General features: G+C 44.0%; 2 protein-coding genes across 5 annotated transcripts in view; one reads left to right on the top strand and one right to left on the bottom strand.

The window, feature by feature from the left end:
• sh2d4a (SH2 domain containing 4A) overlaps positions 1 to 10677 on the top strand; it is a 51559-nt gene extending 40882 nt beyond the window's left edge. For all 4 annotated transcript variants that reach the window (XM_070865959.1, XM_070865968.1, XM_070865950.1 and 1 more), the window contains exons 7-9: positions 1635 to 1765; positions 6996 to 7216; positions 9967 to 10677. In XM_070865959.1, the coding sequence (XP_070722060.1) occupies positions 1635 to 1765; positions 6996 to 7216; positions 9967 to 10059 (445 nt within the window). In that variant the 3' untranslated portion in view covers positions 10060 to 10677. The remainder of the gene's footprint in view (positions 1 to 1634; positions 1766 to 6995; positions 7217 to 9966) is intronic.
• A 1971-nt stretch (positions 10678 to 12648) lies between these two features.
• The window catches only part of LOC139249536 (chondroitin sulfate N-acetylgalactosaminyltransferase 1-like), a 178193-nt gene continuing 171508 nt past the window's right edge, over positions 12649 to 19333 (bottom strand). The window contains exon 8 of the mRNA XM_070872476.1: positions 12649 to 18066. Within this exon, the coding sequence (XP_070728577.1) occupies positions 17777 to 18066 (290 nt within the window). The 3' untranslated portion in view covers positions 12649 to 17776. The remainder of the gene's footprint in view (positions 18067 to 19333) is intronic.

The following is a 19333-nucleotide window of genomic DNA, read 5'->3' as shown; positions in this document are numbered from 1 at the left end:
CCATGCAAAGCCTGAGTTCCACTTTCGCAGTTGGGAAAGATTGGCAAGGCCGTGCGCTGGACATTTGCACTCCCGGCGTCTGGCTGTTTGCTCAGTGGAGGAAAGATAAGCAATGGTGGGCTCAGTGGAAAGGAATGCAGAGCGTGTTTGGAAACCTCTGAAAGGCTGATGTGTAATCACCCCCCCCCCCCACAGTGCAGATGTGTGTCAGGGGCCAAGTGAGTAAAACAGAAGACCATGTGAGAGGAGTAGTTGCTCTGAAACGCTTGAATGACAAAGTGGGTTTGCCACAGGTCCTGTTCCTTGGGCAGGCTCAGAAGACCGTGTCGAAATTCTGAGTCCGGGACTGCAGTGCAATAAAGACTGAGTTTTAGGTTCGAAAGTTCCTTACTGATTCATAGCCACCCATTGCACCCTTTGATGATATGCTTATCCAACAGTTGTTTCTTGTCACCTAAGGCACCTAATATCGATCTCAATGGCGTAAGTTGGTCAGTTTTTAAATCATTGGTTAAGCATTTAAATCTGATCGGGAAAAGAATTTCTTCCGAATTTATTATTTTCCGCATTGCAGTTACTTTATCTCCCAATCACATTGCAGCAAAATAAAATCTCTCAAAGCCAGCTGCAAAGATGTGTTTCCCCTCTTCCCGCACTTTAAAGATCAAATTAAGTCACATGGCAAACACAAACTTGACCAAAAAAAAAAGTTGTAAACTTATCCATCAACACACTCCTTCATGAACAGCACAATGCATCACATTGGGGCTCTGACCATCCAAGACACTGTGTGGCACTGGCTCAGTTTCCTCCCTCCCCTGCTCCCAGATGTTTCCACCCTGTTTGGCTGGCTGACTCCTCCCACTTGGAGGTCTTCAGTGTATATTTTCCCTCAGTGAGACTGCAATTCCCAGGAGCTGCTGCCTGCACAATGCTCTATCTACGCAGGAATCAGAAACTATCTCCTGCTACGTAAACTAGAGGTGATCCAAAACTTGGCTGTCCTAACTCGCACCAAGTCCCGCTCACCCATCACCCCTGTGCTCGCTGACCTATATTAGCTTCCGGTTAAGCAACGCCTCGATTTCAAAATTCTCATCATTGTTTTCAAATCCCTCCCTATCTCTGTAATCTCCTCCAGCCCCACAATCCCTCCCCCTTCCCCCCCCCCCCCAAAAAAAATGTCTGCGCTCCTCTAATTATGCCCTCATGAGTACCCCTAATTATACGCTCAACCATGGCAGTGCCTTCTGTTGCCTAGGCCCCAAGTTCTGGAATTTCCCCCCCACCCCCAAACCTCTCTGCCTCTCTTTCCTCTGCTCCATTGCTCCATAATAATGCTGTATTTCCAAAACCACTAACTGAAGCCTTGATGAATGAAAAAGCACTACGATCTGTTTTAAATGAGGAGGCTTGGTGGAGCTTAACTGCCGGTTGGGACCAGTTGGCTGAATGGCCTCTGTTTCTGTGCCGTACATTCTATGTAACCTTGGATATCAGAAAAGCACAGAGTCAAAATATCAATTGTATCGCTTGAGGATTAGAAAGTTTGATGTATCAACTAAAGAGAGGAAGGTGCTCCTCCCTGCTTGTAATTTGATTGATGCTAGTGTGCATCTCTATTACTACCATAGCAAAGATGCACAACCCCAGAAACTGAGCAACCACAGCAAGGAGAGCCTCATCAGGTGGTTCAGAGAACAGCAGATCCCACTTCGAGCAGGTTATGAAAAATACTGTGATGTCATAGCGCCCTGGTTCCACGGTAAGCCAACATTGAATTCTCTTTCCTTTTAAATCTAGCATTCATTTTTTTCTCTCCTCTCTCTCTCTCTCTCTCTCTCTCTCTCTCTCTCTCTCCCTCTCTCACTACTCTCCCCCCTGGGATAGCTTAGCGAGCATGTCCCGGTTTGGTGCCAGATCCCATTCAATCCCTGGTTTCTCCGCTGAGTTAGCTGATTTTAGCGGGGCGCAGTTGGAGATTCCACATTTGTCTGTCTTGTTCTTGCATTAGAGGAGGGGGGTGGGGGGGAGAAATGTTGGCGGGCTTCTGAAGTGGAAGAGATTGGTTGAAAGGAAAGAGAGGTTCAGATGAATTCAGAAGCTGCTCTTCAGGACAAAGGATGTTTCGAAATTGAAAGACTATCCCATGCTTGGGAATTCAAACAACAACAACTTGTATTTATATCGCACCTTTGATTTATTTGTTTTATCTTAAAACATCCCAAGGCGCTTCACAGGAGTGTTTTGAGATAAAACAAATGAATTTGACACCGAGCCACATAAGAAATTATGACAGATGACCAAAAGCTTTGTCAAAGAGGTAAGTTTTAAGGAGTGTCTTAAAGGAGGAAAGAGAGTGAAGAGGTTTAGGGAGGGAGTTCCAGAGCTTGGGGCCCAGGCAGCTGAAGGCACGGCCACCAATGGTTGAGTGATTATAATCCGGGATGCTCAAGAGGGCAGAATTAGAGGAGTGCAGACATCTGGGGATGGTGGGAGGGGGGGTTGTGGGGCTGGAGGAGATTAGAAATGGGGAGGGCGAAGGATTTGTAAACCAGGATGAGAATGTTGAAATCAAAGACTTTTCCACTTTCAGCACTCTGTATTGGCAGTGTCAAAGGTACAGCTGGATGCGACGTATAGGTCCTCTCGACTGAAGCACAAATGATGCCCAGCCTTAGGAGTGCAGTCTCTACTGCACCGTACAACATCCTTTCAAAGGCCACCACCAGCCATAATCTCTCTCTGAGCGATCACCCTGAATTTATGTTGTGAAAGGATTACGTTTTTTTTGTTATGCACATAGCTTCTGTGTTGCAGGTGTCCCTGATTTACTCTTCTGAGAGGAATTGGAGCTTGTGTGATGTTGAATTTTTTAATAGTCCTAATCAAATGTAATTCTACAAATATCTATTGAAAAGTTGAATGGGTGCTCCTACTTATTGGATTTGTTATATTACCTCTATGGCCTGGATAATGATCCGGTGGCGTGAGTTCAAATCACACCACGGCAGCTGGGGAATTTAAATTCAATTAATTAAATAAATCTGGGGAAACAAAGCTAGTATCAGTAATGGTGACCATGAAACTACCAGATTGTTGTAAAAAACTATCTGGTTCACTAATGTCCTTCAGGGAAGGAAATCTGCTTGCCTTTACCCGACCTGGCCTATATGTGACTCCAGACCCACAGCAATGTGGTTAACTCTTCACAGAATCATAGAAATTTACTTGGAAGGAGGCCATTTCGGCCCATCGTGTCTGTGACGGCTGACAAAGAGCTCTCCAGCCTAATCCCACTTTCCAGCTCCTGGTCCGTAGCCTTGTAGGTTATGGCACTTAAGTGCACATCCAAGTACTTTTTAAATGTTTCTATACCACCCTTTCAGGCAGTGAGTTCTGGACCTCCTAACACGCTCTAGGTGGAAAAAAACGGCCTACCTCAAATCCCCTCAACCTCCTACCAATTACTTAAATCTATGTGCCCTGATTGTTGACCCCTCTGCTAAGGGAAATAGGTCCTTCCTATCCACTCTATCCAGGCCCCTCCATAATTTTATACTCTTCAATGAGGTCTCCCCTCGGCCTCCGCTGTTCTGAACTGCCCTCTGAAATGGCCCAGCAAGCCACTCCATTGTAGAAGGTAGCTCACCACCACCTTCTCATGAGCAATAAATGCTGGCCTTGCCAGTGAAGCCCACATCTCATGAATGAATAAAACTAACCGCACCCCAGACATTTGTGCGTACAGACACTCGCACTCGCACACTATTTACCCTCCCGTGGCCCTTTTGCCCTTGTACTAGACTGACCAGACCTCTAGTTGCCTGAATTGCCAAGACACTCTTGCCAATCATCAGGAGGTGTAACGCTTGGTGTGTGCTGCAATGTGTTCCCCCCCCCCCCTTCCCCCCCCCTCATGTTTTGGTGTCTCCTTTCTCCAAAATTAAATCAGAATAAATCACGTGCCCAATTAGTTTAGTGTGGTAATTATCACTTTACAACTGCAACCAATTTAGAATTCAAAAATATTAACTCAAAAAACTTTTTTGTACACTTTTGAAATCTGGAGCACGAGACTGAAGGAAGGTACTGAATGAAGCTCTGTTGCTATTGCCGCTGATCAGACCATTTAGTTAAGTGGAAGTTTCTCACAACATAATTTAAAGGGACAATGGGGTAAAGTTAATGATTTGCTCCATATATTCGATCGTGCTGTCTCAGCCACGCACTCTGTGCTAGAATTCCTGAGCTGCACTTTTAGTTGCTGTGAGTGTGAAATCATACAATTTACCCCTCTCTACCCGAAAACATGTCTTCACCCAAAGGTCATAACAAATGAGAAATAGTACAATGCATGGCTAAAAGAAGGAAAGACTTGGATTTATATAGCACCTTTCACAACCACCGGACGTCTCAAAACGCTTTACAGCCAATGAAGTACTTTTGAAATGTAGTCACCTTGGTCCTTAGCTCTGGAATTCCTTCCCTAAACTTCTCCACCTCTCTACTTCTCTTTCCTCCTTTTTAAGGCGGTCCTTAAAACCTACCTCTTTGACCCAGTTTTTGGCCATTTGCCTCAACCTCTCCTTGTATAGGTGTCAATTCTTTTATGGTAATGCTCCTGTGAAACGTTTTGGGACGTTTTATTACGTTAAAGGTGCGATAGAAATATAAGTTGTTAACCAGTAAATCTCTCCTATCTCTCCATTTATACTCTTATCTGTATTTCTCCCATCCCATTCAGTGACTCTTGAGGTTATCATTCTTTGTGTGTGGGGTCAATGCCCTATTTACATACAGAGGGCATCAAGGCCTGCCACCTGCACACTGCAGTGGCAGGAACCCTAGCAAAATTATTTTTCCACACTCCCTGTGCCCAGGGATGCTTGGACAAATTGCAGTGGCCAACATAAGAACATAATAGGAGCAGGAGGCTTCCGGTTAACCAACGCTTCAATTTAAAAATTCTCATCCTAATTTTCAAATCCCTCCATGGCCTCGCCCCCTCCCTATCTCTGTAATCTCCTTCAGCCCCACAACTCCCCCGAGATGTCTGCGCTCCTCTAATTCTGCCCTCTTGAGCATCCGTAATTATAATCTCTCAACCATTGGTGGCCGTGCCTTCTGTTGCCTAGGCCCCAAGCTCTGGAACTCACTCCCTAAACCGCTCCACCTCTCTACCTACCTCTCTCCTCCTTCAAGATGCTCCTTAAACCTACCTCTTTGATCAAGCTTTTGGTCACCTGCGCTAATTTCAACTTCTTTGGCTCGATGTCAAATTTTTAAAATCTCATAATACTCCTGTAAAGCGCCTTGGGATGTTTCACTGTTAAAGGCACTACATAAATACAAGTTATTGTTGAGTAGGAGTAGGCCATTCGGCCCCTTGAGCCTGCTCTGCCATTCAATAAGATCATGGCTGATCTTCTACCTCAACAGCACTATCCCCCTATCCCTTGATTCCCTTAATATCCAAAAATCTATCGATCTTAGTCTTCAATATACTCAAAGACTGCGCCTCCACATCCCTCTGGGGTAGAGAATTCCAAAGATTCACCACCCTCTGACTGAAGAAGGTTCTCCTCATCTCAGTCCTAAATGGCCGACCCCTTATTCTGAGACTGTGACCCCTGGTTCTCGACTCCCCAGCCAGGGGAAACCTCCTCCCTGCATCTACCCTGTCGAGCCCTGTAAGAGTGTTGTATGCTTCAATGAGTCTGAATGCTGCTCCAGCAGGAATCTCTGACTGGGCAGCCCCTAGGAATGGAAACCATGACCTTCTGGTCAGAGTGACTCAGTAATGCATGAGGTGATGGCTTTATGTACAAGGCATTGGAGATCTAGAGATTGTCAAGTTCACTTTCAATGTTTCTCCCCTTTTTGTTATATTTTCATTATTGTCGATCCTTTATCCTTATCTCTCTATACAAAAATCTTTAAGAACAGGGACATTGGGCCTACTAAGTCTACATTTAAAAAACATATATTTTAACACCACCTATTGCTTTCATTTCCCTCAATTCTCTTTTCCTCCAGAAACACATACAATTATTTCACAACCACTGTTCTCTTTTGTAAACTTTCGTAGTAACTTACTTGACAACCCTTTAATCCTTTGGGTAGAATAGTTCCACTTAACATCCCCATTCTTAACTTTCTACTAGTTAGCTTGTCCATCCTATTATTTGAATCGTTTATCACAGGGAATTCTCCTCAATCTTGAAACTTCCAAAATCTATTTTCCAAAGAAAATGAGCTCAACTTAGAATCACATGGCACAGAAGGAGGCCATTCGGCCCATCATGCCTGTGCCAGCTCTTTGAAAGAGCTGTCCAATTAGCTTTGCAAACGTTTTCTTTCCAAGTATTTATCCAATTCCCCTTTAAAAGTTACTATTGAATCTGCTTCCACCATCCTTTCAGGCAGCACATTCCAGATCATAACTCGTTGCATTTTTTAAAAATTCTTCATCTCCCATCCGGCTTTTTTTCTGCCGATTTATCTTCAATCTGCATCCTCCTGGTTACTGCCCCTACTGCTAGTGGTAACAGTTTCTCCTTTCGAAGACTTCTTTTAACCTTCGTCTTAACCAGGGTCACTGATTTAGTGACTCATTGTACCAAATTACTTTTAATTACAGGGGTTATGGGATTGTTAGTTGTGCTTTGGAGAGTGACTATTATAATTCAGTCCACTTTTCTCTGCAAAATGAGTCAATTCTATTACTAACAGAGGTGATTAACCTACACCTAAAATAGATGATCTGGTCATCGTCACATTGCTGTTTGTGGGAACTTAGCTGCCGTGTTTCCTACATTGCAACAGTGACTACACTTTAAAAAAAATTTTAAAAAAAGTACTTCATTGACTGTAAAGCGTTTCGGGATGTCCGGAGGCCGTGAAAGGCGCTGTATAAATGCAAGGTCTTTAACCACAACCTACCTGGGATATTGCCGGTTTGCTTGCACTGACCGCTGTGATTTTATTTATAGGAATTATAACCAGGCAAGAGTCTGAGGAGCTTCTGAACAAGAAAGGAGCTGGGACATTCCTAATCCGTGTCAGTGAGCGGGTGATCGGTTATTGCCTGTCTTACCGAAGCAGTGACGGGTTCAAGCACTTCCTCATTGACTCCTCGAAGGACTCCTACACCTTCTTCGGTGTAGACCAATTGCAGCACACGACACTAGCGGAACTGGTGGAGTATCACAAGGTAAGATGCCAAGGGCTTCTCGCCATTCTCTCTCAAACTGCGAAGGATTCTCTCCCCGATTTCACAATACTCATCCTTGCTTTCAAATCCCTCCATGGCCTTGCCCCTCCCTATCTCTAATCTCCCACAGCCCCACAACCCCCCTAAGATGTCTGCGCTCCTCTAATTCTGCCCTCTTGAGCATCCCTGATTATAATCGCTCAACCATTGGTGGCCGTGCCTTCTGTTGCCTAGGCCCCAAGCTCTGGAACTCCCTGCCTAAACCTCTCTGCCTCTCTACCTCTCTTTCTTCCTTCAAGATGCTCCTTAATACCTATCTCCTGTGACCAAGTCACCTGTGCTAATTTCTACTTATGTGGCTCGGTGTCGATTTTTTTTTTTTAAATCTCAGTACTCCTGTAAAGCGCCTTGGGACGTTTCCTTACGTTAAAGGCGCTATATAAATGCAAGTTGTTGTTGTGGTTGGTTAAGTTCTGTCTGTTCCTGGCTCAGTGGCTAAATGTAATCTTCAACTGAGAGCCGTTCAGGTGAGGGAAAGGTTCTGCTTTTGCTGGCCAATCTGTGCTCGGCAAAGCAGTTCAGCCTACGTGGATAAGGGGAAGGGAGGAGAGCGGTTGGCTGGAGATTCTGTTCCTGATCGCTGTTCACTGGGCCTCGCTGGAAGTGTGTGCGTGTACACGAGCGTTACTTGGAGGCAGGATGTGAAGACTCCGCTGTGATGGCTCCTGTGGTTGAGCAGCCTGTGTGCACTCGCCTGAAGGGAGCTTTTGGCAAGTGGCCAGCTCTGAATGAGCTCACTGATCGGTGCAAAATTTGCCGACTCCTCTGCAGAGCCGTGCCGGAAGTTACCGGTTTAAATGGAGAGGGGAAACCCCGTGGTCGGGAAGAGGGGGGGGGGGAGCAGCAAAATAGACTTTTTTTGTGAGGGGTGGGGGGGGGGGCAAGAGATGTCAGTTATAGATGGAGCAGCAGCATCGGTGATGTAAGATGTACGATTGTATTGAAGATTCGGTGCTATTTGTGTAGCCTTTCACTACACGGAATGCACAGGTTTTACTCTACAATTGTCCAGAGAATTGCATCAAGCCTGAATCTGTTGTCGGTGACTTCCTTCCACGCCCCCCCCCCCCCCCCAAAAAATTTCAATCCCAAGAAGCGAGAAATGGCTCTGTTGCTTCTTGTCCCTCAGGCAGAGTCACGATAGGGCCAGACGTTGTCCATGGGATAAATGGAGGAGTTCCTCGTCGCTAACATTTGGTCAAAGTTCTACGAAAATGTTGCTCACTATGTAGTTTTGCGTTTTGCTCCAAGCTCCCTTTCAGAAATCACTTTTATATTTTGAAAACTCAGTTAAATGTTTTGTTAGCAACGATTGCAGCGCGTAATATTTGGGGTTGAAATTTTAATGGGATTCTCAGAATGGTTATCAAATACCTGTGCAACTGGATAAAACCCATCTGACATATCACAGAGTATCACCAGAGGGGGCAGATGGGGCCTCGGTTTAATGTCTCATCCGAAAGACAGTTGAGCACTCCCTCAGCAGTTCACTGGTGTGTCAGCCTAGATTTATGTGCTCATGTCTCTGGAGTGGGACTCGAAACCAAAGCCTTCTGACTCGGGCGAAAGGGCCACCAACTGAGCCACAGCTGACACTAAGCTTCTAGTCACCACCTAATCCTCCTGCAAGAGCTTAGCACCTCCTTCTTTTCCTCTCTCTGAAGCACCTGGAATGGTTCTCTACAGTGACGTCACTTTATTGGTGATGGCAATGGCACAGTGGGCAATAATAGTCCACAAAGGGACAGTGCCCTCGGGTAATTTTGTTTTTCCTGAGAGGGCTGCTAATCATTACTCCTGGGTGATTAACTGCTTTCAAGGAAATGAGAGAGGCAGCTACTGTAGATAATCTAGCAACTCCCATTCTTTGCAGTGTGCTTGCATGTCCACAATGGAGGGGATTCAATGGTCACTACTGCCAGGAGATGCATCTATAAAAGAACAAAGTGGAAGATGTCTTTTTTGTCTCTTTTTCCCATTCCTCCCAGAGATAGAAGCCATTTTGTTTGGGTACCCTGCTCTATCTAGCGAATGGAATTGACCAGCAATCCTGGGGTTCAAGTGCACCACCTTCTTCACTGAATCAAGCAGTCCAAGCACGTTCTGCGAGGTCATCTCTCTGACTGCAGCTTCGGTAAAATAGCGCTCCATTACTGCTATGAGAATGTGTGTGGTTTTAGAATGCAATCACCCCCAAAGGTGAAGCGGGGTATTTTTAAGTTTCTAAACCATAAAAGCATGGAACAGCCCATGAAATGCATTCCTTAGATTATCTACTCTCACAGACTCCACTACTCATTCAGTTTCTTGCTCTTCCAGCTTTCCAACGCTAAATCGTAACAAACCTAGAGATATAATTGCTTTTAAGATGGAACTAGTGAACTCCTGATATTGTGAGATCGTGTTGCTTTATTCACGAGTTTGGGTTGGATGACTTTGTTGGTGTCTGACTCCGAAGCTGGGAGCGGGAACAAATTGGAAACTTTCCAAACCAAAACACCTTAAGCTATATACTATCAACATATGGGTGAAAGGTTAATCATATGATTGAAAGATGTGAGGAAATGTATTGAGCCCGTTCCATATTTTAAAGGCGTGTACTGTCTGTTTTGATTTGCTGAACATTGCTCTCGTGTCGGCAATACACACAAGCTGCTCTGTTTCCTAAACTTCAGCCTTACTGTTGACAGGACGAGCCAATCACATTAGCGGGTGCCGAGCTCTTGCTTGACCCATGTGGCCAGTGCAGGGATCCTCCGGACTATGCCTCTCTCTTCAACTGAGTCCCTCCGAACCAGGAGGTGCCATTGTAGTCTTCAAACTGTTCACTTCGGTCGAGCAAGGTAACTGGGCCCAGAAATGAAATCGCACTTCCTCTGAAGATATATCACTGTGCAGGAAGAATATAGATCTCATTCAAAGTGGACAATATCTTTCACTTATACCTGATGTATCTATTTCCCAAGAACAAATGAGTTTACATTCAGGGTTATAGCTGTTACTATTTTTTTGCAGGGGGCGAGAACATTGTTTTATGGTATATATTGTAGATTAGGAATCCTTTTAAGGTAGAGTGTGTAACAAAGTATGTAAGCTGTTTGTAAAAGTCCATTTATTTTACTAATATATACTGGATATATTGTAAAGTTGATTTGTTTCGGTTGTATGCGACCTCTGTCTAATGTATTAGTGACGCACGCCTCAATCAGGTTATATATTGGAAGAAATGTATTTTCATACAGCTGCCAATTTAAAAATGAACTGTGACATTCACATGATTTAGAAATAAAAGTACATCTAAAAAGCCATGCCTGTATTCTAGATAGTCGAGTAGGGTCCAACTCTGAAAAGAATCTAAGCCATTTGCTGTCCCACCGATTATCGGTGTACTTTGTATTTAATAAAGTGGAATTATGACCACTGTTTTGACGTGTGTGTATGTGTGTGTATATATATATATATACAAGTCAACACACCAATACCAGCAGGTATGGCAATTGTAAAAGAAAACTTGGATTTATAAAGCGCATTCGGATGCTCAGTGCTTTACAGCCAATGAAGTTCTATTGGAGTGTAGCCACCGTTGTAATGTAGGAAACGTGGCAGCCAATTTGCGCATAGCAAGCTCCCACAAACTTCAATGTGATAATGACCAGATAATTTTGTTTTTTTGTTATGTTGATTGAGGGATAAATATTGGCCAGGACACCGGGGATAACTCCCCTGCTCCTCTTCAAAATAGTGCCATGGGATCTTTTACATCCACTTGAGAGAGCAGACGGGGCCTCGGTTTAATGTCTCATCTGAAAGACAGCACCTCCAACTTGATTTTTCAGCCTAGATTTTTTGCCATACAACCATATTTGCTTGGACTAGCCTTAACTGAATATGCCACCTTGGGGAACTGACTTTTTTTGCCTCGAGATGCACAGAGCCCCAGGCAGAAAGTGTTTTGGTGGTGCCTAGTACCTGGGTTTTAAACATTTGAAAACTGTCCATATTTGGCATATTTAAGCTGTGCTGCTGTTTGATTCCAATTTCTGCAGGGGTTTAGAGGACCATGCAACATGTCACCATGTTGCAGCTTTCACCAACCCTGCGCGATTCCATCACTAAGGGAATTTGCGCTGGTCCTCCATTCAAACCTTACTCCTGGTTTTTCCATCATCGAGCAACAATGAACAGGTGTAAGTTGCGGAGGTGGTACTGATGGGAAATGTGGCACATGATGAACAGAGAGTAGGGATAAATGGTTCATTCTCGGGTTGATAATCAGTGCTGGTACCTCAACTATTTACAATATATATAAACGACTTGGAGGAAGGGACTGAGTGTAATGTAGCCAAGTTTGCCAATGCTACAAAGATGGGAGGAAAAGCAATGTGTGAGGAGGACACGCACAATCTGCAGAAGGACATAAACAAGTGAAGTGAGTGGGCAAATATTTGGCAGATGGAGTATAATGTTGGAGGTCATGCACTTTGGCAGACAAAAAAAATCAAAGAGCAAGTTATTATTTAAATAGAGAGAGATTGCAAAGTGCTACAGTACAGTGGGACCTGGGGGTACTTGTGCATGAAACACAAAAGGTTAGTATGCAGGTACAGCAAGTGATCAGGAAGGCCAATAGAATCTTGGCCTTTATTGCAAAGGGGATGGAGTATAAAAGCAGGGAAGTCTTGCTACAGTTGTGCAGGGTATTGGTGAGGCCAACCTGGAATACTGTGTGCAGTTTTGGTTTCTATCTTTACAAAAGGATATACTTGCTTTGAAGGCAGTTCAGAGAAGGTTCACGAGGTTGATTCCAGAAATTAGTGGGTTGACTTATTAGGAAAGGTTGAGTAGGTTGGGCCCCTACTCCGTTGGAATTCAGAAGAATGAGAGGTGATCTTATTGAAAGTATAAGATTATGAGGGGGCTTGATGAGGTGGATGCAGAGAGGATAGGGGAGACTAGAAGTAGAGGGCATAGTCTTAGAATAAGGGGCTGACCATTTAAAACTGAGATGAGGAGACATTTCTTCTCTGTGGGTTGTGGATCTGTGGAATTCGCTGCCTCAGAGCTGTGGAAGCTGGGACAGTGAATAAATTTAAGACAGAAACAGTCAGTTTCTTAAACAATAAAGGGTGGACCTGAGTCCAGGATCTGATCAGCCATTATCGTATTAAATGGCGGAGCAGGCTCGAGGGGCCGTATGGCATTCTCCTGCTCCTATTTCTTATGTTATGTTCTTGGCATTAGAAAATAGGATGGATGACAAAATGGGTGAGCGCACCCTACTGAGGTCCATGCTCCAGAAACACCTAGAAAGGATGGGGGTGGGGGGAATGTTGCCTTTAGCGAAAATGCCACTTGTAGCAGTCAGACAGGATTTGTACATTTATTACGAAACTTGTTCATTGTTCAGCATTTACAAAACAACCCTCCCAAAAAAGCACAACTTAAGCTTACCTGAATTCAGTTACTGTACAGTATTTTACAGGGACATAAATGATCATCATTTAAAAAGTACATTGAAATCTACAGAACAGCAAAAAATTTAAACTTTACACCTTACACAAGCAACACCTTCTACAATGAATTGCGATAGGGCTGGGCACATGTCTGTTTTAATGCATGAATTTTGTACTAAGCTTAACAGCACCACTGGTCAAACACAGCACTGTGAAGGGAAGCTTTGGTGTGCAATTTATCTTTCACCCAAACTTAAAGCTCAGTTTCCGCCCTTGTTTATATTTCCATAAATATTTTAGTTTCTAATCGTAAAAATGTGTGTGTTAAGTTGATGCTGGCTTTAAAACGGAGGATGAGGGTTTATAAAAGTAAATTTCTTCCATTGCCCGTATTTTAAATAAATAATAATTCCAGGTATTCCATCTGACATCCCATAAATCTTTGGTGAGGTCTGTATTGACTGCTCGACAGTGTCTCTGACTTGTTCTATTTTTGACACGGGCTGTAACATAAGCACCTTCATTGATGGAATTGGTCAATTTATATAAAAACAAGCAGCCCAGTCTGAGGTTCAGATAATTGAGGATCTCTGAAGCAAAGTATAGGCACCATACTGTTCTTCAGGGCACAAGCGCATTCCAGTATCACGTGGTGCAAGGGCAGTTCTGCTGCAGTCATGGGGTTCACGAGGCAGCTGCACACCAACATCGGAACACAAAAAAACACTCCACAAATAATTTGATAATATATCTTGTAATGCACCCTGGCTATGTCACGTTGAGGTGACCTTGAGAAGCTCCAGTCTTGCTCATGTGTCCTGAACACCCAAGTGCATTATCTTGAACAAATCCAGATGGTGATTCCTGTGTCATTGTCTTTAAGCAAGCTTCAGGTGTCACTGTAAACCGAAACTGGGCCAGCTTAGTACTTGAAGAGCGTGGACTGTGAAGAACTTTGAGTAGATGGGGAAGAAGCTATCCACTGCCAGGAGGGACAGTAAATGGAAGACACAGATCTAAGATCATTGGGAAAAGAACCAGTGGGGGAGAGGAGGAGAATTTTATTTCTGCAGTGAGTTCTGATCTGGAATGTACTACCTGAAAGGCTGGTGGGAATAGATTCAATAACTTTCAAAAGGGAATTGGATTCATACTTGAAAAGGGAAAAAAAATACAGGGTTATGGGGAGTGGGACATATTGGATAGCTCTCCGAGCTGGCACAGGCTTGATGGGCCAAATGGCCGCCTTCTGTGCAGTACGGTTCTATGATTAGATTACTTTTCTCAGTTGAAGTGTACAACGGGACAGGAAAGTATGATCCAGGTATATAGGAATGCACTGAACTGGAAGTGAGTATGATGGGTCCCTGTGATCAATAGTGTGCAATCTAGGTATGTCATTTACTAAACTGAGAATGCCCAGCCCTAAGTTTAAACATTTATAAAATCCAGTTAATGTAAACACGACACTTAACACTGAAGCTTTAAACAATTTCAAAAATATTGGCAGCAATCCACAAACCTGATAAATCAACATTCTATTACTGTACAAATACTGCATAGATTTTAACTATTAACATGTTTGGTCCAAGGTATTTTACAAAATTCATTTAACATTTAAAATAATACCCTGGATTTATCAAGTTTATCAGATTCCAACCTTACTGAAGAGGGGAAGGTGTGTGTCGCGCTCTCTCTCTCTCTCTCTCTCTCTCTCTCTCCCTCCTTCTCCTCCCTTCTCCCTCTTACCAATACCATGGAGCAGCTCATTCTGGAGGGAAAGGAAAAAGCTACGGGACTACTTGGCTCCCGTTATTGTGATTAATGGAAGTCAACACATGGGCAGCATTGACCGTGGGTCAGGAAGAGCACTGTGGTTGCGTGTGTCTGCTTACCTGGGGTGTTGGCATAAGTTATGATGAGGGCCTAAAGGGAACAGATGGAAACCACGCACTTAATTAGAAGTTTCCATGGAAATCGCTATTGCTCACTATCATGCCTTAAAAAAATCGGAGATATTCATCCCACTGTGATAGTTAGCTGAAAGAATACAAGGCTCTAATTTTTCCACAAACATTGAAATTACAATTGTAAAGTGCAAACTAGATTTAATGAGATCCGGTTTGAATCGCACAACCTTTGGTAACTCAATTTGTGTGTCTTTTCCCCCCTCCCCCTCCTGAGAATGAGTACAAACACAAGTATTATGGTCCTAGTAAATATTTGTTCCTAAGGAAAAGTTTTTATCCTTAAGGCTTTGTTTTTCCTGAAAATGTCAAACCTAGTTTCTTTCAACAAGTGGTGGTGTTGCTGAACGTGAGCTGTGCATTCAGGGTGGCGAGTGAGTTCTGATTGGTTGCCGGCTGATACCCGAATAGTCCTTGTATACCATTGGTCTCAGTAGCTTTGGAAATACAAAATACCTGCAAGATACTGGACACTGCCACTGACTGCTATAAGCTCATTGGCATAGCTTCAAATATAAATGTAGAGAGGAAAAAAAGTGACCAAGAATGCTGGACACCTGACACAATATCAGGAAAAAGTTGAATTGTACCTTTCCAGACATTTTCTGTTCGAACCTCAAATACTTCACAAACTCAAACTTAACTTCAACAGTAGTTACCTTAATGGTTTTTGTTCTGTTCAGCGTGAAGCAAACTCAAATGTACTCGCCAGGGCTTCTTTGGCGGTACCTCCCAAACCCATGACCGCCACCACCTAAAATGACAAGGGCAGCAGGTACATGGCAATGCCAAGTTATGCACCATCCAGACTTGGACATATAATCGCCATTCTTTCATCGTCGCTGGGTTAAAATCCTGGACCTCCCTCCTTCTCAGCGCCTTCGCCACATGGACTGCAGCAGTTCAAATAGACAACCCACCACCACTTTCTCAATAACAACTAGCGATGGTCAATAAATGCCTGCATCCCGAGAATTAATGTTTAAAAAAAAAACTCGTTTCGGATACCTATAATCTTCCCAGTCAGTCTGAGATAGCCAAGAACAGTCCTCTGGCCCAAATCACTCACTGTCATGACTTAGAACAAATACATCAATAGAAAATGGTTGATTATATCTCAATAAATTTCATGGTACCAGTGGATGATAACTGTAGATTCTGATTTTTTTTTCTCTTACTCTAACTCCTGCATCTGTATGGAGTGTATAACATAAAAAGACAAAAGGTGTTTATGAGGTGTAGTTTATGATGTAGCCGATTATCGCAGATGCAGTTGGGAAGATGTATGCTGGAGATACCACTCCTGTGACTGAGAAACTATTCTAAGGCAGAAATGTACACTGTTCATAACCATATAGTTTATCCATGGCCTCACGGCAATGTAGGATAGTTTTGTTAGTAAGGCTTCCACTTTAAACATAGCAGGGTGCTAGAGGTCATGAAGCAAACAAACAAAAGTGCAACTGAAGCTTTGAAGAGCAGTTTTGGAATCAATCCACACGGAACATTTTGGACTGAAAATAGCCCCAACGTGTCCTGCGTTGGTGAGAATAGGTTCAGCACTTGGGCCCTCGAGTCTTTGGGAGCACGGAGCTCGCTCAGTCTGGAATCGGCCGGGCCTTCCGATACTTTCACTAAAATACACATGTTTGGTTTACAAAACACTTTGATATTTTGTGTTCAGTTTTTGACTGGGAGCAAGTTGAAACAATCCTATTTTTATCTGAGGAGACAGCCAGAGACCTATAAAATGGGCTCGGCAAAATACCCAAATGGCGGCAGATGAAACTTAGCACTGAATATTGCACATAGGAAGGAAAAAAATGGGCAATGCAAGTACTTCACGAGTGGTGCGTCACAACGACCACGGATGAAGTTGAAAGCAATTTCGGGGTTTTAGTAGACTGAGCACTTAACGGGTCCAATCACTGTGGTGCAGTATACAACAATGCTGACCTCTCCAGCCCAAAACAGCAGAGCACAAGTCACAGGACATCATTCGTAAACTCTTCAAATCTTCGAAGCAAAGTAAAGACGTCTTCCAGTGCCTAAGCCAACATTCTCCCCCTCAGCCACCACCTCCAAAAACAGGTCATTCATCCCAGCGCTGCTTGTGAAAAAATGTGATGCAGTCTGCACTTCAAAGTCAATCATCGCCCATGAAACACTTTGGGCCACTCAGAGATATGATAAGGCGCTTTAGAAATGCAATTCTTTCTTTCACTGAGCACTGGTCATATTCCACTGTGACTAATGCGTCCAGTTCTGGTCACCGAGACACAGGGAAACATTCAATTGCTGGAGACGATGCAGTTAGACGAGCCCAGAGACTGATCTGTATTGTTAGAAGACCGAGTTCGGAAGAAAGCTTTAAAAAAAACTTGTGCTCTTCAGCCTTGAAATGAGGTCACTGATCTTATAGAGGTGGATAAGATAGCAAACAGAATAGAAAAAGCAAATTAAATTGTGACAAAGGGACATGGGCCCACAAGTTAAAACTAGCAAAGGCCAATATAGGAGTGATCAACACATGGGATGGACTTCTGAATACGGTAGAGTGTTGATTAGGGCAGTTCTGGATGAATGAGCTAGGATGGGCCAAATGGGTTTCTTCCTCCATATCTAGCATGTGATTCATGATTGGCTTCAGCGACCACTTCAGACCCTTGAATCACTTTTCAGAATAAATCCTCAACACAAGGCAGTCATCCTTTTAATGAGAATATATAAATACTACACACACACACACAGACATTGCTTTGCTGTAATTGTCGGTAATCTGAAGGGGCCATCAGTCAATTCACTGTCTCACATCAGCCACGGAATTTTTCTGCATTAAGCCCTGATTGACCTTGAAGCTGTGAATGTTGCAATCCATAAATTCCACCCGTGGCACACGTGTGACGTTCCCTTCGGCTGCAGGAGAACAATATTTATTGCAACGCGCAGAGGGGGCAAGGCGGGGGTGGGGGGGAGTCTCGGTTTGCGTTGCAGAAAACGGTTTGCAAAAAACAGCTTGCTTCCACGATGGGCCTTGTCCGCCAGCGTCAGGTTCCCAGTGCGGTGCGCGGGGGCTTCTTTTAGGTTTTCTTCACGTTGGTCTTGTGTCGCTGTTTGCGCAAGTGTGCTTCGATCTCGTGCCTGAAGACCAGCATCCCCAGCTGGGCGTGCGAGGCCTCGTTCATGGCCTTGGACTGCATGCACATGCGATACTGCTCGGGGGTCAGCTCGTCCACACAGCGCTTCTCGTGCCAGAGGTGGAATAGCCCGCGGACTGGCGTTCGAATCACGATCAGGTCACTGTGGAGGTACTTGCGGTAGAGGTGAACGTCCTCACCTCCCCAGCCTTTTATGTCCAAGTCAAAGCCACCTGGAAGAACAGACACTTTAGATGTTCAAATGTTTCACGATCAAATTAAAGCAGATAGGTTTTGGTGGCTGACAAAAATCCCCACCCCATAACAAAGTTAAGAGCTAGGCTTATGGCAAGGGTGAAGGGACCATTAAAATGCAACGAGCAGAGATGTGTAAATATGAATTGAAATTACGTCATAGGAACATGACTTCATTGGCCGTTCAGCCTGTTCCATCATTGAATTATTCAATCCATGATCTTATTGAACGGTGGTGCAGGCTCGAAGGGCCTACTTTCTATGTTTCTATGTTCCATATCCCTTAATAACCTTACCCAACAAAAACTTAGCGATCTCCATCTTGAAAATTTCAATTGATCCCCAGCATCCACAGCCTTTTGGGGAAGAGAATTCCAGATTTCCACCAACTTGTCTGTGGAAAAGTGCTTCCTGATTTCACTCCGATTATCTCTAATTTTAAGATTGTGCCCTCTTGTTCTGGATTCCCTCACCAGAGGAAATAAGTTTCTCTGTATCTACCCTATCAAATACCTTTATTATTTTAAACACCCCGCACATCAGTCTTCTAAAGTCATAGGAATACAAGCCACATTTATACAATCTGCCCCCATAATTTAATCCTTTTAACCTTGGTATCATTCTGGGGTGTCTGTGCTGCACCCTCTCTAAGGCCAGTATATTGTTCCTGAGGTGTGTTGGCCAAAACTGAATATGGCGGGGGAGTGGGTGCGGTGGTAATGAGGGGTCTGAATTGATCATCTGTGTTTGTCTGAAACCAACTTGCACTTCTGGTACATACTTGTACTTGGAGGTGCATGGGTTTCATTTCTAAATCTTGTCCATGTAATTATATGGACAATACCACACTGGTTCTCACCTCCCATGACTGCCTGCAATGTTTTCCCCCCCCCCCCCCCCCCCCACCCCCTCCATCTCCCCAATACTTGGATTGGTCACTGCATAATGATTGGTTGAAGAAAGTGAGTTTTTATTAAACGTCAAGCTTAAGGGCGGAAAATGCAATGTGATCAACCGCAGGGCCTTTTACTTAAATCTCACTTTTCTTCAATAGATCTCATGCCTGGTTCAGTGGTAGCACTCGTGCCTCAGGGTTAGAAGGTTGTGGTTTCAATTCCCACTCGAGAGTCTTGAGCAGATAATGTAGGCTGGCATTTTAGTGCAGTACTGAAGGAGTGCTGCACTGTCAGAGGTGCCGTTGTTTGGATGAGACATTAAACCAAGGACCCGTCTGCACTCTCAGGT

This window comes from Pristiophorus japonicus, chromosome 2, assembly GCF_044704955.1.
Source record: "Pristiophorus japonicus isolate sPriJap1 chromosome 2, sPriJap1.hap1, whole genome shotgun sequence".
NCBI classification, from domain to species: domain Eukaryota; kingdom Metazoa; phylum Chordata; class Chondrichthyes; family Pristiophoridae; genus Pristiophorus; species Pristiophorus japonicus.
The sequence above is the reverse complement of the archived record's forward strand: the minus strand, read 5'-3'. Positions and strand labels throughout refer to the sequence as shown.